Source organism: Pan troglodytes, chromosome Y (assembly GCF_028858775.2).
Source record: "Pan troglodytes isolate AG18354 chromosome Y, NHGRI_mPanTro3-v2.0_pri, whole genome shotgun sequence".
NCBI classification, from domain to species: domain Eukaryota; kingdom Metazoa; phylum Chordata; class Mammalia; order Primates; family Hominidae; genus Pan; species Pan troglodytes.
Window position 1 is genome coordinate 17,244,827 of NC_072422.2, and position 12,679 is coordinate 17,257,505.

Sequence of the window (12,679 nt, forward strand, 5' to 3'; positions counted from 1 at the left end):
TGGCCTCGGCTCCCACCCTGTCCCCCATCCCCTGCCTCCTGGCTGACCCCACGCGCCTCCCACCTGGCTCCTCCCCGCAACCAGCCCCCATCCCCCCCTGAAGCCCAATGACTATCCCCTGCTGCCAGCCATCCCAAATCGGCAGCTGCAAGGATATGGCTCTGGCCCACAAGGCGGAGATGCTCTGTGGCCTGGGGCATTCACGGAACCCAGCTCCAAGTGAAGGACCTCCAGCAAGTCCATCGACGGCCCGGGTGTGCTCGGGCCAGGGCCAGGCTGTGCCCGCTGGCCCTCCTTCTTCCACCCCACGTCGGTCTCCTACTCAGCCACCACCTCCACCTCAGCCATGATGTCTTCCACCTTCAGCACTGCCTCCTCTTCCAAGGCCGCCTCCTTGCTCTGTACCCTGGCCGTCCTCTCCAGCATTGCCTCCAGCCTGAACACGGTTTTCTCCTGGGTGCTCCCACAGACCCTGGGCCTGCGCAGCCTAGCCCAGCCCATGTCCTGCACCCCTAGGCTCTGGGGGCCCGCGCTCCAACAGACCCGCTCCTTGAAAGACCCACGGGCGTCGCCCTGCTGAGAAACTAGTCCCGCTGCTGCGGGTGCGGGAGCCTCTGGGTCGTCAAGGCAGTGCACAACAGCGTGTGCGCAGGCCGACAATGGCCAACCCTGGCGGCTGGCCTCTGGTGTGCCCAGGGCATAGGACAAGAGGCCCTTTGGAATGCTCCTTGGAGTACAGCATCCTCAGGGAGGAAGCACGGTACTCGGAGCCTGTATTTGCCTCGACCTACGAGAGTGCGTGCCGGGGCTCTGGCCTCTACAGCAGATCAATTCCACCTCAGTACAGGCAGGGGACTTTCCTCCCACATGCCCGCCCCGACTCACTTCCCCTAGTCCAACCCTGCCGCCCTAGCCCTAGCAACCAGAGTTCTCTGGATTCGCAGTATTACTTCCGTACCATCTACCTGGCCTACCTAACGAAGAGAGATGTTCTGTGTGTTCATGACACATAGAGATGTTCATGGCTTGCCACACTGAGGATGTCAGGGCACAGGGCTGCCATGCCCACAATTCCAAAGGCCACGCAGCCCGCGTGTCCTGGACTCTGAGCTACCCGGCACAAGCTCCAAGGGCTTCTCGGAGGAGGCTTGGGTAGGGAAGGCGGGGGGTGAGGGGGCTGGAGATGCAGGCGCGCCAGAGGCTGTGCAGCCCACGGAAACGCCCACCGCCCTCCCATTGATTGGCCACGAGGGAAGGAAGTCGGCCTGGGTGCGGCCCCTTGGCCCTTAGCGCGCAGTCCCTTAGGGGGTCTCCTGGAAACCCGGCGTATGCGCCCTGAGGGCCCGCTGACCCACCGGGAGCCATAGAGGCTGCAACAGGGTTCCTATGGCGTGGGTCGGGCAGCACAGGCCTTGGTGTGTGCGAGTGCCGAGGAGGGCACTGCCTTCAGGGTGGAAACTGTGCAGGAGCGGGCGGCCGGGGTGGAGAGTGAGCAGGCGGCTTTGGGGGAGGAGGCGGTGCTGGTGGCAGATGACATAATGGCGGAGGTGGAGGTGGTGGCCCAGGAAGAGGCCCTCGTGAAGGGGCAGGTGGAGGCCCAGCGGGCACAGTCTGGCCCTAGGCCAATGACCCCAGAGTCTGCACTGGAGGAGCTGCTGGCCATTCAGGTGGAGCTGGAGCTGGTTAATGCCCCAGTCAGGAAGGCCTTTTCTCGGCAGCGGGAAAAGATGGAGCGAAGGCGGAAGCCCCACCTAGACCACAGGGGCGCCATCATCCAGAGCGTCCCTGGCTTCTGGGCCAATGTTGTATCCTTCTCAGTGTTTCTTCGGCCTTTCTAGTGGAGAGGTGCCCTCGGGGAAGTGTAAGTAACTGATGGGCAGCTCGGCTTCGATGTGACTCTTTGGGGAACAAAGGGGAGTAGCCACGGACAAATGTGGCTGTGGAATGCCGGAGCAGGCGTGGGTACTATTATCCTGCATGCGGCAGAGAAACCCTTGGTGATGCCGAGCAGCAGACGTTTGGGGCATCTTTTTGAAGAGCGGAAGCGAGTTCAGACCAGAAGAGGTTTTTCAGTGAATCAAGCTATTTTTAAGGGAGTGTGATTGCTGCCAATTGCTAGTCCGATCTGCGACTGGGCGTCTTCGACTATAAGCAGATTCTGCCACTCCTCAGACACCAGCAACTCTCCGCACATCATGCCTCCCCATGTCGGTGCAGTCAGCCTCAGAATTATACACCTTCTGTGAACGCAAGAGGCCTTAGTTTAGGGGGAGGGGGAGGCGAAAGGAGGTCATACATGGAAGCAGATCTGAGAAATCCCCTACCCCAGCCTCTGGGTGCTCTTAGGCCTTCTTCCCTGTTGCTCCTAGCTTTTCCTTCCATCGTGTGTTAAGTCTCTTTGACCTAAATCAGATTGCACACCACCCCCAGATGTCAGCCCTGATCACTGACGAAGATGAAGACATGCAGAGCTACATGATCCACCTGGAGGTAAGGCCAGGAAGCCTGAGGCTAGAGGGTTTAGCGGGGGAGGGTAAGGGAAATAATTTATTCCTGTAAGCAACAGCAGGCATCTCACCCGAAAAGGTATTTAAGCTTTCTCCACCTTGCCCTGACAGGTGGAAGAAGTGAAGCATCCAGTTCATCTGTGCAAGATCATGTTGTTGTTTCAGAGTAACCCTTACTTCCAGAATAAAGTGATTACCAAGGAATATCTGGTGAACATCACAGGTGAAAGGTGGCTCCCAGGATGGGTAGTGGAAGGAAGATGGTGGGTGGATCATTGCCAATGTGATCCAGCCCCCTTCCCGCAAAAATTCCTGTCTCTGTAGAATACAGGGCTTCTCATTCCACTCCAATTGATTGGTATCCGGATTATGAAGTGGAGGCCTATCACTGCAGACACCACAACAGGAGCCTGAATTCTTCAACTGGTTCTCTGACCACAACTTCGCAGGATCTAACAGGACTGCTGAGGTAAGTCCTCACTGGGAAACATGAGGAATGACCCCGTGTGTTCCCAGCTGCTTGGGTCACCATTCTGAGTCCTGATGAGGCCTTTCCTGATGGATTCCCCTGACAGATCCTATGTAAGGACCTGTGGCGCAATCCCCTGCAATACTACAAGAGGATGAAGCCACCTGAAGAGGGAACAGAGATTTCAGGTGAGCTGTTCAGTTGGAAGTGAAGCTTTTTGATGCCCAGGATAAGGGGGTTGACACACCTGCCTATTAGGGAGGCTGGAGGCTCATTTCAGAAATGTATAAATTGAGCCTCCTTTCATACATGTAGAAATTCCTTGAGAGGAAGACAGAGTGTGACAGAATCCAGGACATTCATGGCACTGGGCTGAAAAAGGCACATTAGAGACTGCACTGCAAAGCACGTTATAGCTGTGAAGTCTTAAGCCCAGGGAAGCATCATCCATTTCCGGAATCACTGAGAAGAAAAGCTAAAAATCCTTCACTTCAGTCTGTGGCACTTGATTCCATAGCCGTCAACCCCACCGGCAGTCATCCTACCAACCCCATAAGATTGGGCTCCCTGAATGTGCGTCCTGGTCATCCTTGCCCCAAACCACAAAGGACTGTTTAGATTGATGGATTTCCTTAAGCTGTTGCCCCATCAGATTTCTGTGTGCTTTTAGGGTACAGTGCATCTTGTTAGCTGACTCCCCTCACAGAGAATACTGGGAATGGGGCAGGGATTGCACAGAACAGTTTGTAACACGTGGTAGAAGGAAGTTTAAGGGATCACAAATGGGGAAGAGATATCCTTTTCTCAGCGGGCCCTACAATTGAAACATTTCAAAGTATGGCTCAGAGAAAATGCATTTTGACATGCGTTTGTGTTTCTCCAGGGTACTCCCAGATGTTGAGTTGAGTCTCTCCCCGATGTTGAGTTGAGTTGAGTATGATGGAGCATCACACTTTACCTAAAGCAGCAGAACTCCTGAAAAGTTACTACGGTATGCAGGATGTCAGTATTCAGCATGGTCTTATGCACAGGAACTAAAGGAAAAACAGATCGAGTCACAGAAAATCAGACAGGAAGAGGGGGTAAACTTGGATTGTATGGAATGAAGAATAAACATTCTCAAGGATATGTGACTCTGTGTTTGTGTGTGTTTCTCTGTTTGGGTGTGTGTATGTGTGTGTATATTTATCCCCTGGATTCGGGTGTCATAATGAATTGATCAATCCATGTGCATTATTCTCTTCATGGAAATAACCAGTCTATGTTGGAGCTGGGCCTCTAAAGTTGTAGAGTGAATAGATGTGGAATGTGTTGCGATTCTTCCTACAGGACAGAGTTGGGGAGGTAAAAGCAAAAGACAGCTTAGTTGGAGGCTTACTTCGTCCTATGGAAGCAGAGGTAGTTCAAGGAAAGGGGTCAATAGGCACTAAGGTTTCCAGGTCCCAGTTTGCTGGGACCTGCAAAATCCTTCATTTTGGTATCATCATACCCAATAGATAGCACAGGATGATAGAAATCTTAAAGTTCAATTTCGTGTTGAATTCACATGTTCTCCTTTTAAAGGTGAATGCATAATCCTTTTCTGGTACAATCAGCCTCTCAGGACTTCTCAGACATCAACTTGAGAAGAAATGGGCACGTAACCTGTATGGAGGGACTGTGGGAAAGGTGACAGAGGCATGTGGGAAGGCATTCAGAATACGCTTTTTGGCATAGATGACTAAGGGAAAACTCAAACTTACAGAAGTGAGGGAAAAGGGGGAGGATTTGTGGAATATAAGATTGCTGGAGGATCCACGCATGGACTCTCTTGTCACTTGATGACCAGGATATGGACACTCTTGTTGATGTTTACATCTTTAGTTGTTTTAAGCTTTTCTCCAAGATTCTATGTTAGGTGAGGAGCCAATAATGTATGTAGCTAACAACATTATGAGTGCATTTTGTGCTCTTGCACACTCTAGTGAGGCTCTATTCTCCCCAGTGATGGGCACTGCAGATTATTTCTAGAGCCCAGAGCCCTTTTATTTTCTTTGGCCTTTTCAGCATACTTTGCCTAAGATTAATAATATAAAGAGAATATAGTTGCAGAGTATGTGTTGCAAGCCTCACACAGGGGGACAAAACATACAGTGTTCATTCTCGAGTGGGTGGCTGCTTCCCAGGGACACCTGTGTCTATGCACAAGATAAGGGGTTGCCTCTATCATAGATGGGGGAGGAGGATTTCATTGTTGGGCACAGAACTTTCTTCCCTGTTCCCAGATAAAACAGTTCCAACATGAGCATCCATGTTGGCCACACACTAATAGAGTGCTAACATTCCTGTCCTCTATGGACTCTGGTCAGCACAGCTCCTGTGAGAAGAGCTGTGTTGTTTCAGGGAAGGGTGTTTGACAGTCAAAGTTCATGAATCTGTTGTACTGCCTTCAACAAGCATTCCACACCTCCTGCTCGGTATCAGCAGTTGAGCTTTGAAAATCTATAGCCCAGTTTTGCCCCTGCTCCTATGCAAAGAGCTGAGGCTCTCCAGCGGGAGTCTTGTCCTCCTCTGACTACTGTCCCCATGTCCCACAAACACAGGAGAAACAGGTTTCCTCAGCAAATTATTCTGAAAACAGTTGGAACCCTTTGGCCCCCGCAAGCTGCCCTTTATCTTACTGTGTGCTGGTCAAAGGCACTGTGGTCCAGTACAGTATCCCTATGGTGGAATGGGGCAACAGATTGGTGTGTGCACTCAGGGCAACTCAGATTAGGAAACGTCTGGGGACTTGCCTATAATGAGGTCGTCTGAAAAGGTCTTGCCCCAAATTTAATGCATAGGAAAAAGTTGAGGAAAGGGTCTTGCAATGATTTTTCTAGGAAGTAAATAGATAAGAAAAATACTGTAAATAGATGCCAGGGCTAGTTTTGGAGGTAGACTGTTTTAAAGTGGTAGGGGAAGCACTTTTTCCAAGGCAGGCAGCAAACCAGGAACTGTCTACAATGGATGGGCGTGCCATGGGTTGCTGGCTCAGCCATATTGACACCCCAGTGAGTGAATGCAGCAGACTGGGCTTCTTCCTCGATTCCTACATACAATTCAGTCTAGTGATTTCACATGAGAGCCCTTCTTTTGGTATTATCAGAGATCGTGCTGAATTATACAGGCTGTCTAATGATTCTTCCACTGCATATTCATGCACATGGGCCGCAGATACTAAGGTCACTGACAAATTTGTATTCTGCCTCAGTAACTCTGAAACACCTGTGTTATTTCTAGTGTCAGGGTCTTGGTGTTTTTTCATGTTTAAACTACCACGTGTGTGTTTGTAGTTGTGTATGTTTATTTTTCTGTGTGGGTTTATATGTTTTCTCTGACTCCACCTATGTCTCTGTCTACCCAACAGGTTTCCACACTACTTGTAGTAATTTTACATGCCTATCTCTACAACCGTGCTGGACTTTGTATCTGTGTCTTTGAACATCGATCACTCTCTGTCCCTTCCTTTTTTTCCTTTCTTTCCTTTACACCCCTCCTTTCTTCCTTCCCCACCACACGCTTTCCATCTGTATCATCTGTCTTTTTATTCTCTATCTAAATTCAGTTTGTAATTCTGAATCTGTTATCAGTGGCATCAGATTATCATTTTAATGTCTGGATGAAATTCCTCTTTTAAAGACTCTCAGCTGAAGGATATGAGTTCTTTTTTTGAGCCATAATGAAGGGTTTATTTCTGGCCGATCTAGCAATGACTGTTAAAAAAAAAATACTGGGCATGACAGGAAAGCCAAAAGTCACACGGATTCCACTCATCCCACTCAGTGTATCCAAAAGGTGGAAAAGTGAAAAAGTGGGTGATTCCTGTGGTCTCCAAGGCAGAATGAGAACTTTCAAGTGATTGTGTCAGATCATTTTCCAGGAGGCAGCTGTAGTTCGTAGATACATGCTGTGTAAACACAAGCACAATGATGAAACCAATAAAATATTCTTCTCCCTCTGTTTTAATGTTATTTTATCTTTTTAACAAATATTATACATACATAATTTCTTCATGACATGTCATAAACTATTGTTTAATTAACTCATACATGAGTTCTTCATTGTGTCAAAGAATGTCAAAGCATCATGATTCGTTATGACCTGCTACAGATAAGTGATAGGAAATAACAAAATGAGAGCATATAGAAAGGACAAATCATGGTCTGAGAACTTCACCAAGAGGTTCAGGCTAGATGAATGCATGTCAGGGATTCAGAAAGAAACTTGCACTTGTTATTAAGGGCTATGAATCCAAAAGAAGCACTCTTTGACATTTATGTCTTTTAACTCATTTGGGGAGTTTGGTGTGTTATTATTTACAGTGTTCTCTCTACCTTTTTTCATTATTCTCCCCATCTGGGGCTCTTATTATGTGAAAGCTGTTTCCTAGGATTGCATAAGGTCTAATGATATTTCATTTATTTTGATTCTCCTCACACTACATAGTTTTAATTTACCTAATGTGACGCTTTTTGTGTTCATTTCCTCAGAATGGGTCTTAGTCTGTCTCCTAGGTTGAAGAGCAGCCCCACGATCTCAGCCCACTGTAGCCCAGACACCACACACCTTTGTGATCCTCTCAACTTAGACTGTCACACACCTGGCAGTACAGGTGCATGCCACCCCTCTCAGCTATGTATTAATTAATTAATTAATTAATTACTTTTTGGATGTGGGCCCATGTTGCCCCAGGCTCGTCTGGAACTCCTGAGTGCAGGCAATCCTCCCACCTCAGCCTCTCAAAATGCTGGGATTACAGGTGTGACCCATGGCCCGGCCTTCGCTTTGTGTTTTTTGCTTTTTATTCCTCCTCCTCACGTCTTGTATTGAAACATGCAGTGAAGGTTTCAATTCATGGACTACAGTCTCCGCGCCTGTAATTTCTATCTTTCAACTCATCATCGGCCTTCACTGGGATTTTCATATATATGTATATACATGTACACATGTATATTTTTTTCTTAACTTACCAAACGACGTCGCATTCTTTCCTGTATCATGAAAAAGACTTTGATAGAAAAGAAAAGCACTGCTTTATAATAAAATACTTTATTGACATTTATTCTCTTCAGGAATTTTAAAAATTGTTAATTTTTTAAAATGGCATATGAAAAGATACATATTTATAACTTACGGGGGTGATGTTCCAAAGGTCATATACATTATGCAGTGGATGCATTCAGCTAATCAACATATGCATGACCTCACATACTTGTCATTTTTGTTGTGAAAAAATGTGACAAGCACTGTCTTCGAATTTTTTAGAGAAATAATATATTATCACTAGTTATAGTCAGCATGCTGAAGAAAATGTTTTTAACCTATTCCTCCTTTCTAACTAGAAATATGTATTTTTGATACAGCATCTCCCCAGTGCACCCTCTTCACCCCAACCATTGGAGTCACTACCTCTGTGAGGTCTGCTTTTTATATTTCATATAAGGATGAGGTCATGTGCTATTTGCCTTTCTGATACATGGCTTATGTCACTTAACAAAATGGCATGCACACATTCAGCATATTCACACACATTGTCACAACTGGCAGTATTTCCTTTTTTATTATGGCAGTGCATTTTTCCATTGTGCATACGTGTTTTTGCCCCCATTTTTTTAATCCACTCATCAATCAAGGGACTCTCAGGTTGCTTCTGTATTTTGGCTATAGCAAAAATGTAAAGAGTGCAGCAATAATTGCATGGGTGCACACACGGCTTCAACATACTGATATGTGTATTTGTGGGTGTGCCCCGGAATTCTGATTTGCTGGATCATATAGTGGGTGGTTCTACTTGTAGATTTCTGAATACTGTTTATACTTAAATAAAAGCCATAAAGCTTCCTGTAATGCCTGCACTAATTTACATTCTCACCAAAAGTGAGCAATGATTTCCTTTTCTCTGCATCCTCACTGGAAATGAGCATTTTTGTTTGTTTGTTTGTTTGTTTGTTTTGTCTTTTGGATAATAGGCATTCTGACTGAAATGAGAAGAAATCTCATTCTGTTTTTGATTTGCATTTTCCTGAAGGATTAGGACTTTTTAGTGTGTCTTCTGGGCAACTGTATGTCTTCGTTTTACAAATGAGTATTCACAGCCTTAGCCCATTGGTTTTCACGCTATTGATTTGTTGGGAGTTCCTTATGTATTGTGAATATTCACCAGTTAGCAGATGCATGGTGATCCAATCATTGCTCCCATCCTGTAGGATGTCCCTGTCTGTTTAATTTTCTGTGGTGTGTGGAAGCACTTTAGTTTGATATGATTCCGTTCTCTATTTTTGATGGTGTTTACTGTGCTCTCGCAGTCACTTTGAGACCATCATTGCCCACAGGGTTGCTGTGGAGCTTCTTTCTTGTGATTTCTCCTGGTATTTTTATCATTTCAAGTCTGATATTGGAGTTTGGTGAGAAATAATCCACTTGTAAAATCCTTTATGTGGATACTCAGGTTTTCCCCAACCTAGTTTATAGAAGATACTTGATTTTGCACTGGGTATTCTTGCTTCTTTGGGAAAAGGCTGTGAGCTGCAAATGCAGTGACTTAGTTCTGGGCTCCTATTGTTTCTCATAAGCTCGAGTCTTCCCTTTTCTGCCAGTGCTATTCTATTTTGGTACGTAAAGCTTTGTAGTATATCATGAAGTTAGGCAGTGTGATGCCTCCAGCTTTGTGCTTTTTACTGGATTGCTCTGGGTTTTCAGGATCTTCTGCCATTTCATAGCAAATTTAGGATTCTCAGATTGTTTTTCTAAGAATGGGTCATTGATATTTTTACAGGGGTTGTATAGAATCTGAAGATCACTAAGGTAGTACTGATGTCAGTGCCATTTAGACAATGTGTGTTTATGCACATGCTCAGGGCCAAGAGACACTGGGTGTCCTCACCAATAGTGAGGTGCGCCTTAATGTCCAGCCAGATTGCCTTCCTGGAAGCACTCGGAAGGTCCCCTTCCTTTTTGCCGTTCTTCACATTTCCTCCCCTGTGAGCCCTCTGTGGTCCTCCAGATTCCCTGTCTTTTTGGGGGGTGAAGAGTTGCTGAGTTTGGCCTGTCTTTTTTAGGGGTGGGGAGTTGCTGGCTGAATGAGGATGGCAGAGGGAAACGAGCATGTCAGAGGAGACTGGCATCATCCAAATGGAACTTGGCAGCCCTGGGAGAGTCATTCTGGGAGGATGCAGACCTAGAGAGGCCTCAGGTGGGCATCTGTGTGGAGGGTGAGAGAGCCCTGGTTGAGTCCAAGCTGAACCCCAGGTAGTAAGTAGCAAGTCTCAGGACAAGGAAGGGAGCTAGCAAGGGCTGATGAGGCAGCTGTCTCTTGATCCTGGCTTCTCACCCATTTACCTTAGCTACTTATGTCTATTAAGCAGATTATGTTTCCCCCATCCTGAAATGTGGGTACTACAGTTCCCTGATGGGCCTTTCTCCACCAGCCCATGATGGCCTAAGTTTGCTTACTGCAGTCTCCTCCTTAAGCCTTGGCTTCCCTATGTGTGTCCTACCTCCAGGACCCACAGGCCTCTCAACCCCCGGCCCTGGGCTGCTTCCCTGGCCTCTTCTCTGTTCCCTCTCTGAGGGCCTAACTCCCTTGAGCAGTGCTGCAGAATATTGAGCCACAGGCCCTGGCTGATGATCTGGGGGACTGGGCAAATTGGTCGTGACAGGTCAGGTTCTGGTTCAAAGCCAATTCCTCCGATGCCAAGGAATGTCCAACAAGGTCCTTTGCCATGATGCCCCATAGCTGCCCCACCTCAGCACTCGTGCCGTACACTGGGCAGTCAGAGTCAGCCAACCAGCTGAAGAAGCTCAGTTAGGCAGTGACCTGCGGGGAAGTGGGGCCTTCACCTGCATGACGCTAGAACCACTGGACTGCAGTGGAGCCAGTTGCCCTGTATCCTGGAGAGAGAGGAGTCAGCAAGGCTCACGCCAGGCACAGCTTCCTGCATATTGTCCCCTCTAACATGCCGGGAGGCACTCCTCATTGAGGATACCAATGCAATACTCCTTACTGATCACTTCATTGCAGAAGTAAACGTTGTGATGAAAGGCAAACTTCTTCCTGACACTTGTACTCAGGATAGTTGAGTTCCTTCACCTGCCTGTCCAAGAGGGAGAAAGAGGACAGTCAAGGGATAATTTCATCTAGGTGGGCTGATGTGGCCTTGTAGCTGGGGTGAAGCATGCGTTTCCACTTCCCAGCTCTCGCACTGAGACACCGCTGAGCCCCAGGAGAACCTCAACCTGACCAGGACCTTAGCACCCTCCTCCAGACCCAGGCTTCCCATCCTGACTTGCCAATCCAACATGTAGATTTGCAGGACTTCCTCATGGTTTCTGAGCTACTTGCTGTCATCAGAAATGATCATAACTTTTAAACTGTTGTTTATGCCAACCTAAATTTTTCATTTTTACTACCTCATGTTTTGGATGAGGCATGTGTTTTTAAATTTATTTTCACCCTTATTGTACGTCTGTGATAAACTGCTTACTTACATTCATACCATAATTATCTTTCACTTTTACTTCTCTGTTCCTAAAGATTCACTGAAACTAAGAATTCTATTTACGCTTGTATCTTTCAGCAACCATATGTCAGATAACAGTGCACATTACTGCAGAAATCACATATACAGGTCCAAAGGGAGATGAAGAAGAAGAAAAGCTTTAAAGTCTATACATTCCTAACACTGTATCAGAAACTCACAAATAACAGTGAAATCAAAGAATGATCACAGCCAATTCCATTTCATACCTAGACTGAAATATAAAACTTCAAAAGAAAAGAAAGTTAAGAACTTTGGGTTTGTAAAAATTTTCCTATATAGATAAAATTATTGGTAACTTTGTCTCACTAGAAAACATAAACAAAAATCCATATTTTTCATATGTGTAAATATACATATTTTTATTTCCATCAGTTATGACATGCAAGCAAGTAATAAAGTGAAAGTACAATAAAATGATATATGGAACTTTCTCAGTCTCAAAATATTCCATTGAGACTATTAATTTTATGAAAACCATAAAGAATGCTTCATGAAATTATATTATACGTACTTTTTAGTATTTTACTTACATTTTAAATAATCAACAATTAAAGGGAATTTTTCAACATTATTGATTATGAATACCAATATTTTCCTTGAGTAATCCTGTTGAAATTAACTATTTTAAATAAAACATTAAAAAGAAAGTATATTGAATGATTTCAGCTTTTGATGAAGTCATACAACTGTAATTGTAGTAAGGTGAAGTATAACTTTCTCCTCATGATTAATCTTTTATAACACCAGTGTAGTTGTTTTCTCTGACACCAACTTTGTGATATCTCAGGGCTTTACTGTATCCATACATTACATGCCTCCAGAGAATAGGCTTCAAACATAATGAAAAATTATATTTGTGACAAAATTGTTGGAAAGGGAATGGTAAAATGGGAGAATAATTTCTAACTTTCTGACTGTTGGTCAATGGAATTATATATATCTAGATACAGACACATATTTGCACACTGTAAGTTTGCCCTTGTACATATATATTTATATGAGATACCCATAATATATGGGTTGTGTAATCTTTTAATTAATCCACAATTGTATATGTGTGAAATTGGATAAGCAGTTACTGTTTCTGTACTCAATTTGATGGAAAGCCAAAAAAACTCTGTCAACATTCATTTCAATTAATC

General features: G+C 45.5%; 1 protein-coding gene across 1 annotated transcript; it reads left to right on the plus strand.

The window, feature by feature from the left end:
- The first annotated feature begins 1,534 nt into the window (after nt 1-1,534).
- LOC134809394 (testis-specific Y-encoded protein 3-like) lies at nt 1,535-4,101 on the plus strand. The gene is made up of 6 exons (XM_063805028.1): nt 1,535-1,805; nt 2,413-2,490; nt 2,619-2,730; nt 2,832-2,976; nt 3,083-3,164; nt 3,860-4,101. The coding sequence occupies exons 1-5, from the start codon at nt 1,539-1,541 to the stop codon at nt 3,132-3,134; spliced, it is 654 nt and encodes a 217-aa protein (XP_063661098.1). The 5' UTR covers nt 1,535-1,538; the 3' UTR covers nt 3,135-3,164; nt 3,860-4,101.
- The last annotated feature ends 8,578 nt before the right edge of the window (nt 4,102-12,679 follow it).

Bases quoted from the DNA above. Each gene is read 5' to 3' on its own strand.
- LOC134809394 (XM_063805028.1), top strand. From the start codon at position 1,539: ATGGCGGAGGTGGAGGTGGTGGCCCAGGAAGAGGCCCTCGTGAAGGGG. The intron at 1,806-2,412 runs GTATCCTTCTCA...GACCTAAATCAG, and splicing joins CTGGCTTCTGGGCCAATGTT to ATTGCACACCACCCCCAGAT. The intron at 2,491-2,618 runs GTAAGGCCAGGA...TTGCCCTGACAG, and splicing joins GCTACATGATCCACCTGGAG to GTGGAAGAAGTGAAGCATCC.